Source organism: Poeciliopsis prolifica, unplaced genomic scaffold, assembly GCF_027474105.1.
Source record: "Poeciliopsis prolifica strain line A6 unplaced genomic scaffold, Auburn_PproV2 SCAFFOLD080, whole genome shotgun sequence".
NCBI lineage: Eukaryota > Metazoa > Chordata > Actinopteri > Cyprinodontiformes > Poeciliidae > Poeciliopsis > Poeciliopsis prolifica.
In genome coordinates this window covers 152043-170310 of record NW_026562455.1, presented here as the reverse complement: position 1 = coordinate 170310, position 18268 = coordinate 152043, and the positions used below count along the sequence as shown (strand labels likewise).

Sequence of the window (18268 nt, the reverse complement as noted above, 5' to 3'; positions counted from 1 at the left end):
GAGATAACATCTGTCATAAACATGAGATAACATCTGTCATAAACATGAGATAACATCTGTCATAAACATGAGAAACATCTGTCATAAACATGAGATAACATCTGTCATAAACATGAGATAACATCTGTCATAAACATGAGATAACATCTGTCATAAACATGAGATAACATCTGTCATAAACATGAGATAACATCTGTCATAAACATGAGATAACACCTGTCATAAAACATGAGATAACATCTGTCATAAACATGAGATAACATCTGTCATAAACATGAGATAACACCTGTCATAAAGATGAGATAACATCTGTCATAAACATGAGATAACACCTGTCATAAACATGAGATAACCTGTCATAAACATGAGATAACATCTGTCATAAACATGAGATAACACCTGTCATAAACATGAGATAACATCTGTCATAAACATGAGATAACACCTGTCATAAACATGAGATAACATCTGTCATAAACATGAGATGACACCTGTCATAAACATGAGATAACATCTGTCATAAACATGAGATAACACCTGTCATAAACATGAGATAACACCTGTCATAAACATGAGATAACATCTGTCATAAACATGAGATAACACCTGTCATAAACATGAGATAACATCTGTCATAAACATGAGATAACACCTGTCATAAACATGAGATAACATCTGTCATAAACATGAGATAACACCTGTCATAAACATGAGATAACATCTGTCATAAACATGAGATAACATCTGTCATAAACATGAGATAACACCTGTCATAAACATGAGATAACATCTGTCATAAACATGAGATAACACCTGTCATAAACATGAGATAACATCTGTCATAAACATGAGATAACACCTGTCATAAACATGAGATAACATCTGTCATAAACATGAGATAACATCTGTCATAAACATGAGATAACACCTGTCATACATGAGATAACATCTGTCATAAACATGAGATAAAACCTGTCATAAACATGAGATAACATCTGTCATAAACATGAGATAACATCTGTCATAAACATGAGATAACATCTGTCATAAACCGAGATAACATCTGTCATAAACATGAGATAACATCTGTCATAAAACATGAGATAACATCTGTCATAAACATGAGATAACATCTGTCATAAACATGAGATAACATCTGTCATAAACATGAGATAACATCTGTCATAAACATGAGATAACATCTGTCATAAACATGAGATAACATCTGTCATAAACATGAGATGACACCTGTCATAAACATGAGATAACATCTGTCATAAACATGAGATAACATCTGTCATAAACATGAGATAACATCTGTCATAAACATGAGATAACACCTGTCATAAACATGAGATAACACCTGTCATAAACATGAGATAACATCTGTCATAAACATGAGATAACATCTGTCATAAACATGAGATAACACTGTCATAAACATGAGATAACACCTGTCATAAACATGAGATAACACCTGTCATAAACATGAGATAACACCTGTCATAAACATGAGATAACATCTGTCATAAACATGAGATAACATCTGTCATAAACACGAGATAACATCTGTCATAAACATGAGATAACATCTGTCATAAACATGAGATAACATCTGTCATAAACATGAGATAACCTGTCATAAACATGAGATAACATGTCATAAACATGAGATAACATCTGTCATAAACATGAGATAACACCTGTCATAAACATGAGATAACATCTGTCATAAACATGAGATAACATCTGTCATAAACATGAGATAAACATCTGTCATAAACATGAGATAACACTGTCATAAACATGAGATAACATCTGTCATAAACATGAGATAACATCTGTCATAAACATGAGATAACATCTGTCATAAACATGATAACATGTCAAACATAAACATCTGTCATAAACATGAGATAACATCTGTCATAAACATGAGAGATAACATCTGTCATAAACATGATAACATCTGTCATAAACACGGATAACATCTGATAACACCTGTCATAAACATGAGATGACACCTGTCATAAACATGAGATAACATCTGTCATAAACATGAGATAACATCTGTCATAAACATGAGATAACACATGTCATAAACATGAGATAACACCTGTCATAAACATGAGATAACACCTGTCATAAACATGAGATAACACCTGTCATAAACATGAGATAACATCTGTCATAAACATGAGATAACATCTGTCATAAACACGAGATAACATCTGTCATAAACATGAGATAACATCTGTCATAAACATGAGATGACACCTGTCATAAACATGAGATAACATCTGTCATAAACATGAGAACATCTGTCATAAACATGAGATAACATCTGTCATAAACATGAGATGACATCTGTCATAAACATGAGAACATCTGTCATAAACATGAGATAACATCTGTCATAAACATGAGATAACATCTGTCATAAACATGAGATAACATCTGTCATAAACATGAGATAACATCTGTCATAAACATGAGATAACATCTGTCATAAACATGAGATAACACATGTCATAAACATGAGATAACACCTGTCATAAACATGAGATAACACCTGTCATAAACATGAGATAACACATGTCATAAACATGAGATAACATCTGTCATAAACATGAGATGACACCTGTCATAAACATGAGTTAGTCTTCATGAATATTTATGGCTTTTGTCATAAATTGTCATTCGGTAAATCAAGACACTTTTAATCCAAAGTTATTCAAAATGTCTTTGTTATGAAACTTGACATTAACTAAGAATTGTCGTGTCATAAATGTCATAATAGTAGTCATAACAATGTCATTAAGTGTTGTTACACTGTCAAAAGCTTTAACAAAACTAATTAATATTTCCCCTGCCTGAAATAAAGTGGAACAAGTAGGGCCAACAATAAGGATTTCATTAAGCTTTATTACACTGTCAAATGATTTAATAACGGAATCATTAATAATTCCTCAGTCATTAATGTTAAGTCTTAGCTCGAGTGAAGTGGAAAACACGGGACTACTTATAACTACCATCATAGTTGTGAAACGAACCCTTTACACATTGGAATGAAACAAAGGATTACTTGTTCTTCAAACAGAGGGTTTAACTTCTGGTCAGTATAACTCTGAAATACTGATTGAAAAACTTAACAGAATTACTTATTCCTTAAGAAAATAAGATTCTTTCAACAGTCCTAACATTTTTTGCTTTGGTTGTGTCAGCCAGGTCCTTCATTACAGCCGTCCTGTAACGCTCTGATAACAGGGAGATCTTCTTCTTGTCTTCATTTCCTGGAAACAGATTTTTAAAGGTGTCTGGAAATATTCAGACATTAAAGCTGTTCTTGCAATGATTGTGGTCAGTGATAATCATGATGAAAGTCTTTTCATAAATTCAAACTTGGCGAACCTATTCTGGACATTCCCATAGTGGGTGTTGACTCACTGTGGTCACTTCAAAAAAAGGAACAAAAAGAAACAATCAAAAAATGTAATGTGATCTTAATTCAGTGTTTATTTAAATACCATTCCAAAAATGTCCCTTGCTGCACACTGTCAGAATGGTAGGCTGGCAGACAAATATCTAGTTAACTTGAGCGGTTGTTATAAAGTGCAATACAATTATTTCTTAGCACAAGTAGTATAATGACTAGAACTGAACAAATTATTCTGAACAAATATTTGATTGGCAAAAGTTCATAGAGCCTGTTATTCAGCATGTATCATTTAATGTATAGTTTTATGCACATGAGTGTATCTTTTCACTTAATGAGCATTCAAAATTAACCCTAACTAACCCTAACCCTGGCTTAAGAAGTTTATTAAAAAACAAATAGATTCAACACCAGTTTTACATTGAACAACAATCAGTTGTCTAAAACTTAACTTGTTAACTGGTGGATGTTGATTCCTGCTCCCCTTCCCCACTTACCTGTCCCCGCCCTCCACCTTTCACCTGGAAAAATAGTAACACAAAGTGACTTACCTCATTTTCTTGGGGAATATTTCATCTGCTTCTTTCTCTTTGATCAAACAGGGACTTCTTTCTCATTACCATCCTCCACACCTGCAGCTCATCTTCATAAGACACCTTTTTCCCCCCACCATCTTTCCTTAGGCTAAAATGCGTCTTCATTTTAGTCTAAAGTGCTTTGGCTAAAGTTGCCAAAGCAAAGAATTCAAGCACGTCACAAGTTGAAAAATAATGTACATAAAGGATAACTTTGACTAACATATTAGGTTTTAATTTGTTAGGTTTGTTCCCCTCCAATTTTAATCTATTTTCCTACCTTAAAACTATGTTTAAAATGAAAGGCTAAGCTTTAATGAAGTTTAATAACTTTAGCTAACATTAACTTTCAGCAAGGTAGCACTGCTTTGATTTGCTCATAGCTAACATTACAAAGAAAGACAACATAGTCAATGTAATTTTCTCAAAGAAAATGTAAAGTCAATAAGACACATACCTCATAAGTATTAGGTGACAAACTTCAGTTTCTTTTTAAATAGGTCTGGCCGTTATAACTTGTGTTGGTTTGGCCCCACAAGATAGAAGATTTCTTCTTCATCAACACACTGCACGCCTATTCGTGCACTGCTGCCTCTCACTGGTGGAGATGGTGTATTGCAATACTTAAAGCAGCCTTAAATAATTTTCCAATTGCAAAGTTCATAAGTGCTTTGTAGACAACTTTCTGCAAAACTTCAGGTCAATTAGATCAATTTGAAATTCAAGACTAAACAAAATGGCAAAGCAAGATAATGTTACCAGATACAACTACATAATTTTTAAAGTTTAATCGGTAATACTTTTATGACAAGTATTACTGTTATAATACTTAGGTTAAATGTTAAATAATACAAGGTTAAATATCATTAACCTTGACATTTCTAGGTTATTGTCAAGTTGTCTTAAAGACATTTTGAATAATGTTAACTTTGTATTAAAAATGTCATTATTTACCGAATGACACTTTATGACAACAGTCATAAATATTCATACTCATGTTCATGCCAGGTGTTATCTCATGTTTATGACATTGTCATCTCAGATTTATTCACAACCCGTCAAATAAAGTGTTATCAAAACAGGTTTTCAGATGTTTTCATTTGTTCAGAGGAAGAAATTATTTTAATATCTATGATAAACTGCATGTTGTCCCAAGTTTTCTACAGCGCCATCAGTTCTTCCACTGTTAATAAGCAGGGCATATCTATTTTCTTATGCTAACTGTTCCTGTGGTCCACCGTTTTTGGGAGTTTGCAAACATAATCGATTTGAACTCATTGATATGATCAGTAATATTAAACAATCAATCCAGTAATTGCCCATTCATTCTCTGATGAATAATATCTCCATACAAAGGTTAAAAGTATAATTCCTTTTCAAAACAAAAGTTTATGTTTACTTGATGATGCCTGATCTGGCTGGTGACATGGAAGTTTCCTTTCCTCCTTCCTTCTGTCTGTCCATTCATCTGCCCGTCCATCCTTCCAAGCCCCACATACTAGATAGCAAATCCGCCCCTGTACTTCTTGAAATGCATACAGAAGTAGGTTGACTTGTTTCTTATCTGTCATCATTTAGAGGATATGTCTGGATATAAAGTGAAAGTATTTGGAATGCGCCTTACACCCTGAAATGTCATGTCTGCACCATCAGGGCACAGATCTGCTCATATGTGTCAGATTATTTGCTAAAGTCATTAGGAAGTCACTACAGTCTGGCTGATGGAAACAGCAGTCCTGTGAATTTGGAAGTTATTCAATGGTCTCCAGCTGGGAAACAGAAAACTTTGGACTTTTCTTTTTGCCTTAGTTGGAGATTCATGTAAAATCAATTGGAAGTTCGTGAGCAACAATAGGAGTGTGCTCATTAGCAGAGCACACGCACTTTGGTGATTTGTCTTCAATTCACTAGGTGGCAAGAGGGCACTTTAAATTCCCATTGGTTCTCAGCTAGATATGCTTGCTCAACCCATCACCCACATCAGCCAGGGGTGTGTGTGTGTGTGTGTGTGTGAGACAGAGAGCGAGAGAGAAATGCACCTGCAATGGTGTATGTGTACTAATGTGCAGCAGCTGTTATGCCCTTACAACTCATAAGATGCCAATTATCCATGCCAATTAAATTTTTACTCTGGTTTTACTAAATCAGACATGCTTAGTCTGTAAATACCAGACTGTATTATCCCATCTATTTCACAGGTATCACCAGACTGCTGCCAGAGGGCAACGCTCCACAGTGCACAGATTACCAGACACTCGTCTGGCCTTAAATAATCAACAGAAGATGCCAGGGTTTTTTTTGTCATGCTACCCACACAACACACTTTTGATTTTACAGTACAGAAACTTTTTTTGCCATAAGGCTTTTAACTATTTCAAACAATCCCCACTTTTATTCCCAAATAACATTTTGAAGAACTTAATAGATATATTCGTAAATTCATTTGAAATAAAATTGTACTGCATGTCAAAAAAATGGTTCTCAAGAGGAATATTGCAAATCTCCATGTTTCCTGCAGATAGAGCACAACAGTTTCAACTGTGTTGGATGCATTTGGACAACCAGCACAGGACTTGTGACAGAAATGAGTCAACTGGTTAAAGGGGAAACATCCTGCTCACATTTTCTGTAAATTGTCATGTCAGAGCTGCTGTGTTCCACAATCCCAGTTGCATGTTCTGAAAGTCTACTCAACCTGTGATCACAACGGATATTTTACTCTGTTGTGATCACGTCACAACACTATGACGTAAAAGCTTCTCAGAAGTTCCGTTTAGATGAAGGCTTCATAGTTCGTGTGGACAAAGGGTCAACTTGAAGCAAACTACCTGGCTTTATTTTTTGGCTGCACTTGATTTGAAAGAAAAAGTCCATTGTTTGGTGGACCAGTGAAATAATTAGCAACTGTAAATGACTGAACAACAGTTTATTTCCCACACAAAAAACACCTTTAAAAGGCTTGGAGTCTTTATTCAGCTGAATCCCAAAGAGAGCAGAGATTTTCTTCTTCTCATTCATGACGCTGACCGTCTCTCAATAACCTCCATCAGACTAGTGAACACTCACTTTACAATTAGAGCCAATTATGTTCTAATCAATGTAGGAGGTTCACAATCTTCAATGAAAATCTGATAACAGGAACAGCCAGGGAGGTCAAGCACAACCTCCATTCATCTTCATTATAGCAGACAGAAGGGCAGCATAAGGGATTTAAGGGCAAAAAGAAAAACTGGACAATTCACAGGATAATTGAGTCTGGGCAGTTTTTCAGCCCCATGTGGACTTAGATTGAAGGTAAATGTCTGAAATCATGAATTACTATTTCATCTTTAATAGGTATAAATTATAATATTTCATCTTTTTCTGATTGTTTTAGGCTCACAATAGTTTCTGTGTATTTATTCTTGTGACAGAAATGAAGAGATACAGTATTTAAAAAAAACAGAAAAAGCATGAAAGGCCTTGGTGCAGAAGATGTGAAGCCTGCAGTATGTGCAATGCAGTTATTTGTGTTTGATATCATCAATCAATCAATCAATCAAATTTTATTTGTATAGCACATTTCAGCTACAAGGCATTTCAAAGTGCTTTACATCATAAACACAAAACACAAAGGAATGCAACATAGAATAAAATACCAAGTTTTTTTTTTCCCCTCTTTTTTCCCTTTCTTCCCCCTTCCCTTTGACACGGAATTTAAGCGCTGTTACCGCCGGACTCCGCCGTCCGTTTAACCCACGGGTATTCGCCGGGCCCCGTTGCCCACAACAAGAAAAAAAAAAAATTACATACATATCCACAAAATCAAATCCATACATATTACATTTCAAATGCAACTCTAAACAGGTGCGTTTTTACTTGAGATTTAAAGGAAGTCAGGGTTTCCGCTGTTTTACAGTTTTCTGGAAGTTTGTTCCAAATTTTTGGTCCATAGATGCTGAAAGCTGCTTCTCCTCTTTTGGTTCTGGTTCTGGGGATGCAGAGCAGACCAGAACCAGAAGACCTGAGGTCTGGAAGGTTGATACAACAACAGCAGATCTTTAATGTATTGTGGTGCTAAACCGTTCAGTGATTTATAAACTAACAGCAGTATTTTAAAATCTATTCTTTGAGCTACAGGGAGCCAGTGGAGGGACTTTAAAACTGCTGTTATGTCTCTATCTTCCTGGTTTTAGTGAGAACAGGAGCAGCAGCTTCTGGATCAGCTGCAGCTGGAGATTGATTTGTTGGACAGGCTGTGAAGACGCTGTTACAATAATCAATGCGACTAAAGATAAACGCATGAATGAGTTTCTCTAGATCTGGCTGAGACATTAGTCCTCTAATCCTGGAGATGTTCTTCAGGTGATAGAAGGCCGATTTTGTTACTGTCTTTATGTGGCTCTGGAGGTTCAAGTCCGAGTCCATCACTACTCCCAGGTTTCGGGCCTGATCGCTAGGTTTTAGTTGTAATAACTGAAGCTGTGCATTGACTCTAGATCGTTTCTCTTTAGGTCCAAAAATATGACTTCAGTTTATTTTTGTTCAGTTGAGAAAGTTTTGGCACATCCACACATTTATCTGCTCTAAGCATTTATTCAGTGATTGGATGGGTTCAGAGTCACCTGGTGACATCGTAATGTAGAGCTGTGTGTCATCCGCATAGTTGTGGTAGCTAATATTATTTCCTGTTATGACCTGAGCTAGTGGGAGAATATAATATTAAATAAGAGGGGTCCTAGGATTGAACCTTGGGGTACCCCACATGTGACCTTTGACCTCTTTGATGAGAAGTTTCCAATTGAAACAAAGAAATCCCTGTTCTTTATGTAGGATTCAAACCAGTCGAGCACCGAACCATAGAGTCCAACCCAACTTTCAAGTCGATTCAGTAATATGTCATGGTCAACAGTGTCAAAAGCTGCACTGAGATCCAACAGAACCAGCACCGTGGTTCTGCCACAGTCCGTATTTATATGAATATCATTGAATACTTTTACGAGGGCAGTCTCCATGCTGTGGTGAGCACGAAAACCAGACTGGAAAGTGTCAAAGCAGTTGGTCATCATGAGGAAACTATTTAATTGTTTACACACAGTTTTTTCAATAACTTTGCTGATGAATGGGAGGTTTGAGATTGAGGTTCATAAATTTCCAAAGATCAAAGTGTTCTATAAGTGAGGGTTTACGCCAGCATTCCCAATAACAGGTCACCAGCAGAGAGCTGGACCTTCTGCTGCTGTCAGGTCTGTGACCCAAACCTAAAACTGTATTCAGAAACATTGCAGTTGTTGAAATCTCTGCAGACAGCGAGACTGACTGGTCTGACAGCAGTGAGGATACTCATGCAGACATCTAATAGATGGAAGAAAAGATCAAATACTGACAGAACCAGACTGCAGCTGCAGTCAAGCTCCTTCATTCGTTTGCTTAAACATAAATATCAGAAAGTGTAGAGAAAATAACAGTTGCAGCTAAAGCTAATGATCACGACTCAAACTGTGTGGAGGAACATTTAGAGACAACAGATACTGACTTAACACAATCTGCAGACATTAACAAATGTTTTGTGTTGGGAAACAAAAAGAAAAAGAAAAAACTGCAAAGGAGAGTTTTTCCTACCTGTTCCCTGGGTGATGACGTTTGTATCAAAAGTTTTCACAACATCCATTTCTTCATCTTCAATAACTATCTGTACATCTGTTTGACATATTTCTGTTAAAAAGGAATCTTGTTTTGTCAAGAATAAAAGTCTGTATCCTATATACATGAATAATCTATTCTATATAATGGATCCAGATGACATATCATCATCTATATATGGTAATTACTTCCTAGTTCAGCAAAGACCTTTTTGTTGTCAAAAAGGGTTTTAAAATTTGTTTTTATTTGCTAATGTTTTATGTTTTATTTCATATTTACATGAAATAAAACATAAAAGGTCTCATCACTCTAAAATGTAACAGTATCTCCCTTTAAAAAAACATTTTTGTGTTTTAGTAAATATCATTTAGCTACCAGTTTAGTTTTCTTTACAAATGTACAGTTTTTCATCCAAATACTGAATGAGAAAAGAGTTGGAGTTTATTGCCCAAAACTCTATCAATCATCAGTTCACAGAAAATCACTTTTAACAGGTGTGGAAATCCTTTTTTAAGCCATCTGTAGTAGTTCCTACCGTCATCAGAAAACCATTCATACCAGCTGTATTTTACAAGCAGAGGTTTTGTCAAAGAAACTCCACTTGTATAGTGCTGACTTAGAGAAAAAAGCAACTGAAAGGAAGAAGTCCTTCCAAAACCATAAATTTTGGATCCATTATTTTTTTAGTAAAAACAAAACGCATCTGAATTATTATAATGGCTGACTAATGATGGATCAGAGCAAATAAAGGAAGTTATCAATCAGTCAAGTTTATTTTTATAGCCCATTTCAGCAGCAAAGCAGTTCAAAGTTCTTTACAAAATAAAAAAATTACCACCACAAAGATCTATCATTTTTACCTTCCCTTTTAACATTTATAGAAATAGATGGGCTAAAGTTTTTGTGCCATATTTGGTTTTTTTGTTTTTATTTCTAGCTGGTTTTTCATGTTGTGCTGTTGGAGTTGTGTTGCTTCTCATGAGCCTGAAGAAACAGTCCAGCCTTGGGAGACGTAGCAAGCATTTCTCTGACACTAACAAGGCCTGTATTTATCAGGGCACTTAGAAAAACCACTGAACAGTACATGGCTGTGTAAAGTCAAGTGAGTACAGTGATTAAAGAGGGGTAGAAATACATTAGCAAAGTCTCATGGGTGACAGCTTGCTGTCTTGTTATCATCCATCATCTCTCCAAAGCGCTGGTTTGATTGAAGGAGGACAGCAGCATTATTTATGTGACACATAACACGGGCCCTTCCTGTCCTGTGCCTCAGGTGTGATGAGTGCCAGCTCTGTTATCACTTCGGGTGCCTGGACCCCCCGCTAAAGAAATCCCCCAAGCAGACTGGATATGGCTGGATCTGCCAGGAGTGTGACACATCATCATCCAAGGTGAGTGGAAGCGGTCTGCATGTGCAGAAATGTGGTGGGTGTGCTAACTGCCACAGCACTAAGGAAGTTTTATCCCAGTTTTTGTTTTTGTGTCAAGTAATCTGCAAGAGTTTAGCCAAGATTTTTGAATGTGGGTTAAACTGTTCACAAGTAAGGTAAACTTACTAATACCTTTACACGTATAAAATTGTATATGCGCACATGTTGTCATGCCTTAGTCGTTCTCATAGATCATTTGAGTGTACAATATTTTTCTGTCTTCTTGATGTATATTAAGTCGTGGGACTGTCTGGTAGAGAATGGACTTCATTTCAACCAAGTTTAACTTTCTTTTGTATATTTATGCATATTATAGGAGGTTTGATTTTCTTTCTTCAAAAAAGGCAGTTATTTCCAGAGGTGGAGTTGGGAACACTACATTACATCAGTATCTTCTGGTAAAAAAAAAAAAAAAAAAAAAAAAAAAAAAAGATGTACAGTCTTTGGAAACAAAGAAAATGCAGCTTTACTTCTACAATTTATGGATCAACACACTTAAATAATTTTAAGTTGACCTCAAATCAAATAAAACCATTTCCTCAGTCTTGGAGGGATGGATGGAAGACTATTTCCAAATACATTACTTAGTTGATCAGGGGAAGGGATTGTTCCTAAGTGATAACAAAAGCCGATCTCAGCCGTTTCAGCAACTTTCACTCCCAGGTTTCATAAAACTGAAGAACTCCATCTCACACTCTACTGACAACATTAGTATGTTTATGACAGAATCCTTCAAAAGATAGTGAAAAATGGAAGCTTTTCACTCATGTTCAGTGTCGCTTACTGAGTATTTCTCCTGTTATGCACAAAGAAAGTCTCTTCTCTATAAAACATACTTTGTCTTTGTATGAACCTCAGTACTTCTGAAATAATGTCCTTTAAACAGAAGATATCCAGTTTGACAATAGTGCTGAGGACAGTGTATATTATTGCAGACATACAAACAGCAGGCATGGTGGTGGAGGTTAATGCTTTGGGCTTCATTGACTCTTTTTGATGGCACTCTTTGTATCTTTTTGGTGTTTCAAAGGACAGCAAGCACATTCAGTGCAAACAGTTGCACATGTGAGAAGAGGGATCTGATTGGCTCCCTGAAATAACTTTGTTTACATGCAACTGTGAGGGTTGCAGGTAATCCTGCCATGAGGATTCTGTCTCCTTTTTGGTTGTTTCTGTTTGAAATAGCAGTATATGATAACTAGTTGAAGCCTCTCTGTTGAAATGAAAATTGTTTTCTTCTTTTATTTGTCATCAGAAGGCTGCACTCTTTCTTGCTCTGCCTGCTCTTTGTGGAGTTAAAGGCTGATTGATGCTGGAGCAGAGGAAATAAATTACAAGAAATATGTTTCAAATGCTGAGTGACAAAAATGAAACATTCAATTATTAGCAAAATTGAAAGGTTATAGCTCTCTGTAAATGTTAAGTGGTCCCTGGATAACAATCCATTAAATTAACATTTCTTTTCAAATGGATTTTTTATATGACTTTTAATATTCAGCGGTACAGTTAAAGAAAAATGGATTTAAAAAAAGCTGTTTATCAAAACATACCAATGTTCCTCGTTCTGCAGGCAGTTAGAAGATCAGCAGGTTCACAAACCACTGAACCCGATTCAGATCTAAAATGCTTTGGAGACAGTGATGCTTTTCACTTGGCCAGTGGGATTAGAACAGGTTTCTGCATTGTGGTGCTGCGTTGCCTCATGTCAGCAGTGATTACTGCAACAAGCTGAAGGTTTTCTGACCAGGGATCTCTCCTTACTTGGAGCAGAAAAGTCATAAAATGGCTACATGTTATCATGTAGATGCTGTCTGATGGTTGATTTGGAGACCTGGTCGCCCCAGGTATAAATCTTTACAGTCCTTATGACAGCAAGCTTTCTCACATCATGATTATTATATTCAAAGGAAAGAGGATGTCATGGATTACTTATTGGAAGCTCCTAGAAACTTCAAACTCAAAATTGTAAAACTGAAATGTCAATATAAAAGTTATTCAAATCTTTCCATTTGTTTTAAACAATGAAATAAAAGCAAAATGACAACAGGTGCTGACGTCATACATGTAACAGGAAGGAGGGGAAGAGAAAAGGATGGAGGAGAGGAGGGGAGAGCAGGTGGGAGGGCTATATGCTCAAAATACAAAAGATTTGGCTGCCAGGTGATGTTGTATTGTTGAACTGAGTCATTAATTGTATGTTTCAGATGCTCAAGCTTCAGATGAAACATAACATCTTCCATCCATTGTTTATGAGACGGAGGAGGCTTTAAACAGGAGCTTCTGTTTATTAAAGGCTTTAAACAGAACCTTAATTCCAATTATTCCAGTTGGAATTACTACCGTAGTAATTCCAATTCGAATAATCGAATATTATTCCAATTGAATAATATTTAATTGAAATAATATTCTTCCAATTGACTAATATTAGACGTCTTGCAAGTAGTGTCACAAATGCTGTGGCATTGGCCTGCTGTGTTATTGGTGTAGTTGGAGGGACAACCCCAAATAAGGCAGTTAGAGCACTTTGATCAATATTCCTCTTGTATATAAATGGAATCGTCCTGAAGATTGACTCCCAAAAGGGGAGGACCCTGGGGCAAAGCCAGAACGTATGACTGAGATCAGCAGGGCTGTGCCCACACTTAACACAAGATGAGTCTGCGCCAGGATACATTCTGGATAGTTTATTAGGGGGCAGGTACAACCTGTGTAGCACCTTAAACTGTAGCACACTGTGTCTAATGCAAATTGAAGAAGAGTGGATTCTTGAGATTGCGGCCTGCCAGGCTGTATCAGAAAATAGTTCCCCTAACTCTTCTTCCCAGGATCCCTTGGACATTGCCTCGCACAGGAGAAGCAGTTAGTGCATTTCTGCATTTAAAATGAGTCCTAAATTGGGACCATATCTTTAGATAGCCCTCAACAACTGGGTTGTTTGCCCTGTGACATTTACTCAATGGTAAAGGGCTACATATTAATGAGCTAAGCAAAACTGGATTGCAAGAATGCTGTTCCATGGGGACCCAATTTGGAGATCAACATCTGACGCATCCATAAACAAGTACAAAAACTTCTGGATATTGGTTGCCAAGTAATAGTAAAGGAAATTAGGTAGGGATAATCCACCCTCCTCTCTCTGGAATGGAATGGTTTGAAACGGATATAAGAACCTTGGCATGATTGTCACCTTGACTGAGTTTATTCTTCCTACAAGAGATAGTGGGAGTTTTGACCACTTCTCCATGTCTAATTTAGCCTTATTCAGTACCTTAGTAAAAGTTTTGTTAAACAAGCAACTGTAGTCATATGTTACGCGGACACCTTTACTGACTATAAAGGGGAGATTAAGACAGGTCATTTGATGTGCCTTTTTGTTGATTGGTAATATAATACTTTTTGATAGATTCAATCTATAATTTCTACAGTAATAACACATATTCCAAATATAGCGTCTCCAGGTCCCATTGACAAAAAAATGAAGGTATCAAAAAAAGTCCAAACTTAGAAGTAGAAGTTATTGGAGATTATATGTTTTATATTAGGAAAATTATAAGGCTGAATGCTCGCATGCATTACCTGTAAGATTCAATTGTTCGGCACTAATGTTCCTTATTGTCACGTTCAGTGAGGCCCTTCAGAACAAACTCCTTCGCCCACTTTGGATCCCTGAAGGTCGTTTCTTGTCCATCCGGCGTAGTGATCCTTAACGTTGCTGGGTATCTGAGGCCGTAGCGGACTCCAGCGCAGCTGTGGAGCAGTTTTCTTACTTCGGTAAAAGTTTACTCGCAGCTTGGGTGAAGTCTGGCAGGACACAGATATTGTCACCATCAGCAGATGTTATCACACCAGACACTGCTGCCTTTTAGAGAAGAAATTATTTTTCCGTGAAGTAGTGACATTTAACCACAAACGCCCTTGGTAGCAAATCATCTTGTACCGGCTTTGCTCGGAGGGTCCGGTGCACTCTTTCCAGAGTCGGCACCTTGTCCAGTCCAAGGGCTTCTTTCAGCACACCAGTTACGTAAACCGATGGATGTTTCCCCTACTCTCGCCCCTCTTTCACTCCGGTGATGCGGACGTTGCAACGCCGTGGTCTGGCCTCCAGATCCTCACACCAGGCTCTGAGCATAGTAAATTCTTTTTTCATCAAACTCCATAGTCCCAATAGAGTCAGCATTAGCGCTCACTCCATTTTCCAGCTCAGACGTGTGACTCTCACGTTTGTCCAGTCTTTTATTAAGTTTATCTGTGGCGTTGTGCAGCTCCGTTTGGATTTCTAAAGACTTTCTGTCCATTTTCTTCAACAATTCTTGCCTCATTGACTGTAATTCCTCCATAAAGACATTCTGGTTGCCTGCTGCAGTCGTCATTATTGCGTTTGAGCAAGCTAGGCTAGCTGAGCTAGCTTCCCCCTCAGAGGCCCTCGTGTCCTGTCTGAACTTGTTGGCTTGAGATTTTCTCGGCATACCTGAACATTTGGTTTTTGTCTAAAACATACACTACTGCCTGTGTGAGGCCATATCGCGTCATTTTATAAGAGCCGTATCATCAATGAAATAGTTCAGGTGTGGACAAACCCACGTCCTCACATGGCGCTCCTTCAACCGGAAGTCCATTTCAATATTAAAAGCCTAATTTTACTTTAATTGTTTGAAATTGTAGGAGGTTATGGTTTGCAAAAACCCTTACCTCAGACCTCGTAAGAAATACCCTAAGTGTTTCTTATGGGGTTGAATATATGCCCTCAAGTAAAATGCTGGAGTTTTGTAAATGATGAGATTATGTTTCTGCAATAAATGTGCATGGTACATAACAACAAGCCATGTTAAACATGAGCACCTGATGTAGTATATAAAGTGGATCTATTTACTTCAGCGGAACCACTCCCCTAGTTATTGTGTTTACCTAGAGGTAATCCGCCAGTGCATTCATATGTAACATTGAGACTCAAGTAAAGTCATGTTCATTTGTACATCTGAGTTGAATCCTTTATTTAAATATACTCTGTTGGAGTAAAGACACAAGTTGGCAACGAGTAATCTGGACCCTAAACAACTGCATGAAATTAAAAAAAATTTATCCGAAGGGATTGAGAGAAAGACGAAATAAAGCAGGAGACATAACGAAATCTAGCAAAGCATCCGTGAGTAACAGTGCATAGCACACAGTGAAAGGATAAACGAACAATATCTGGATTTCATGTCCAAAATGGCCTACATTGGAAAAGTAGAGGAATTTGATAGCTCAAGTGGAGACTTGCTCAAGTGGTCTATGTATGGGAATCATACATAGACCGAACGTGGAGTTGTACTGCAACGCTAATGATATCGAGGATGAGAAAAAAAGTTCTGTCCTCAGTCTAATGGGAGCTAAAACTTAAAGTCTACTCTGTAACCTTTTGAACCCTGCCAAACCGTCGAGCAAGTCATATAAAGACATTGCTGATACGTTGCAGAAGTACTTGAATCCCGCACCACTAGTCATAGCGGAAAGATGAAAGCATTTCTGAGTATATGGCCGAACTACGCAAACTCTCGCAGCATTGTGACTTTAAAACGCGACTTGATGATGCCTTGAGAGATCGACTGGTATGTGGCACACAAAAAAGGCTACTGTCCAAAAAAGAGCAAGATTTGAAGAAAGCACTCGAACTAGCTATCTCAATGGAAACAGCAGCTACGGGTGCATCAGAGCTACAGAAGAAAAGCTTAGAAAACAAAGTGCATCAAATGTCCTTGAATAGAAAAAAGCAAAAATGCTACAGGTGTGGTAAATCCTCACACAATGCAAACGACTGCTGGGTCAAAGAAAAGACATGCAGGAAATGCCACAAACAAGGCCACATAGAAAGAGCATGCAAATCACACCAAACAAATACCCAAATAGAAAAATCTGGAAAGAACAAAGGTTTTACACCTAAATCAAAGGCCAAAGCAAATGAAATGCACAAAGTTACAGAACATTCTGACAACACAAACAGCAGTGAAGACGATGACCTGTCATGCTTAGAGCTGCATAGCATAACCGAAGAAGACAGAAAAATAATATGGGTCATGACTACAGTGTCTGGAGTGAAACTAAAGATGGAACTGGACACAGGTTCAGCTTTGTCAGTGATCTCTGAAACCGATTATGACAGGCTGTTCTCCCACTTACCACTGTAAAACACATCAGTGATGTTAAAAACCTACACAGGTGAAAAAGTGTCACCAAAAGGTAAACTTAAAGTGAATGTGGTCTATGGTGACCAAACACACAAGCTAGAGCTCTATGTCCTGAAAACCACAGGCCCAGCTCTACTGGGGCGTGAATGGCTGAGAAGAATTCAGCTTGACTGGCATGCAATAAAAGCCCTGAATATCTCAACAGGCCTCAAGCGCTCCACCTGGAGGCCTGAGCAGAGATTGCCACAGTTATTGGAGGCTAATGCACACGTGTTTGAGAAAGGCATTGGTAAACTAAAACACATAAAAGCAAAAATTGAACTTGACAAAGATGCCAACCCACGATTCCACAAGGCGCGCCCGGTGCCGTATGCCCTACGTCCCAAGATAGACGCCGAACTACAAAGCTTGGAGGCATCCGGCATTCTCTCAAAAGTTGACTGGAGTGACTGGGCTACACCCATTGTCCCGGTAATGAAGAAAGGAAAAAGTGAAGTGCGTATATGTGGAGACTTCAAAGTGAGCATCAACCCGGTGCTGCGCACGGTGCAGAACCCCCTGCCACGAATATAGGACATCTTCTCATCATTGGCTGGTGGGGAGAAGTTTTCAAAGATTGATTTGTCACAAGCCTATCTCCAGATGGAAGTGGAGGAGTCAAGCAAAAAGCTACTAACCATCAACACTCATAAGGGACTTTACCAATACAATCATCTTGTGTTTGGTGTTGCTTCAGCTCCAGCCATCTGGCAAAGAGCCATGGATCAGGTGCTCCAGGACATACCTGGAACACAGTGCTGCCTAGATGATGATATTATAACAGGAAAGGATGATGATGATCACTTCCAAAACCTGAGCAAAGTACTCACCAGGCTGGATGAGTATGGCTCAAGGGCAAAGAGAAAGAAATGTGAGTTTTTCAAAAGTGAAATCTCATACTGCGGACATGTCATTGACAAGCACGGCTTGCACACGTCACAAGAGAAAATTGAGGCAGTGCTGAAAGCACCTAAGCCTGAAAATGTGTACCTGGGTCTTGTC

At 37.7% G+C, this 18268-nt stretch overlaps 1 protein-coding gene across 3 annotated transcripts in view; it reads left to right on the top strand.

The window, feature by feature from the left end:
- Nucleotides 1-18268, top strand: part of phf14 (PHD finger protein 14) — a 120148-nt gene that overhangs the window by 69562 nt on the left and 32318 nt on the right. For all 3 annotated transcript variants that reach the window (XR_008604939.1, XM_055021925.1, XM_055021924.1), the window contains one exon: nt 10907-11024. Coding sequence is in view for 2 of the 3 variants with exons in the window: in XM_055021925.1 (XP_054877900.1) it covers nt 10907-11024 (118 nt within the window). In the remaining variant the exon portion in view is untranslated. The remainder of the gene's footprint in view (nt 1-10906; nt 11025-18268) is intronic.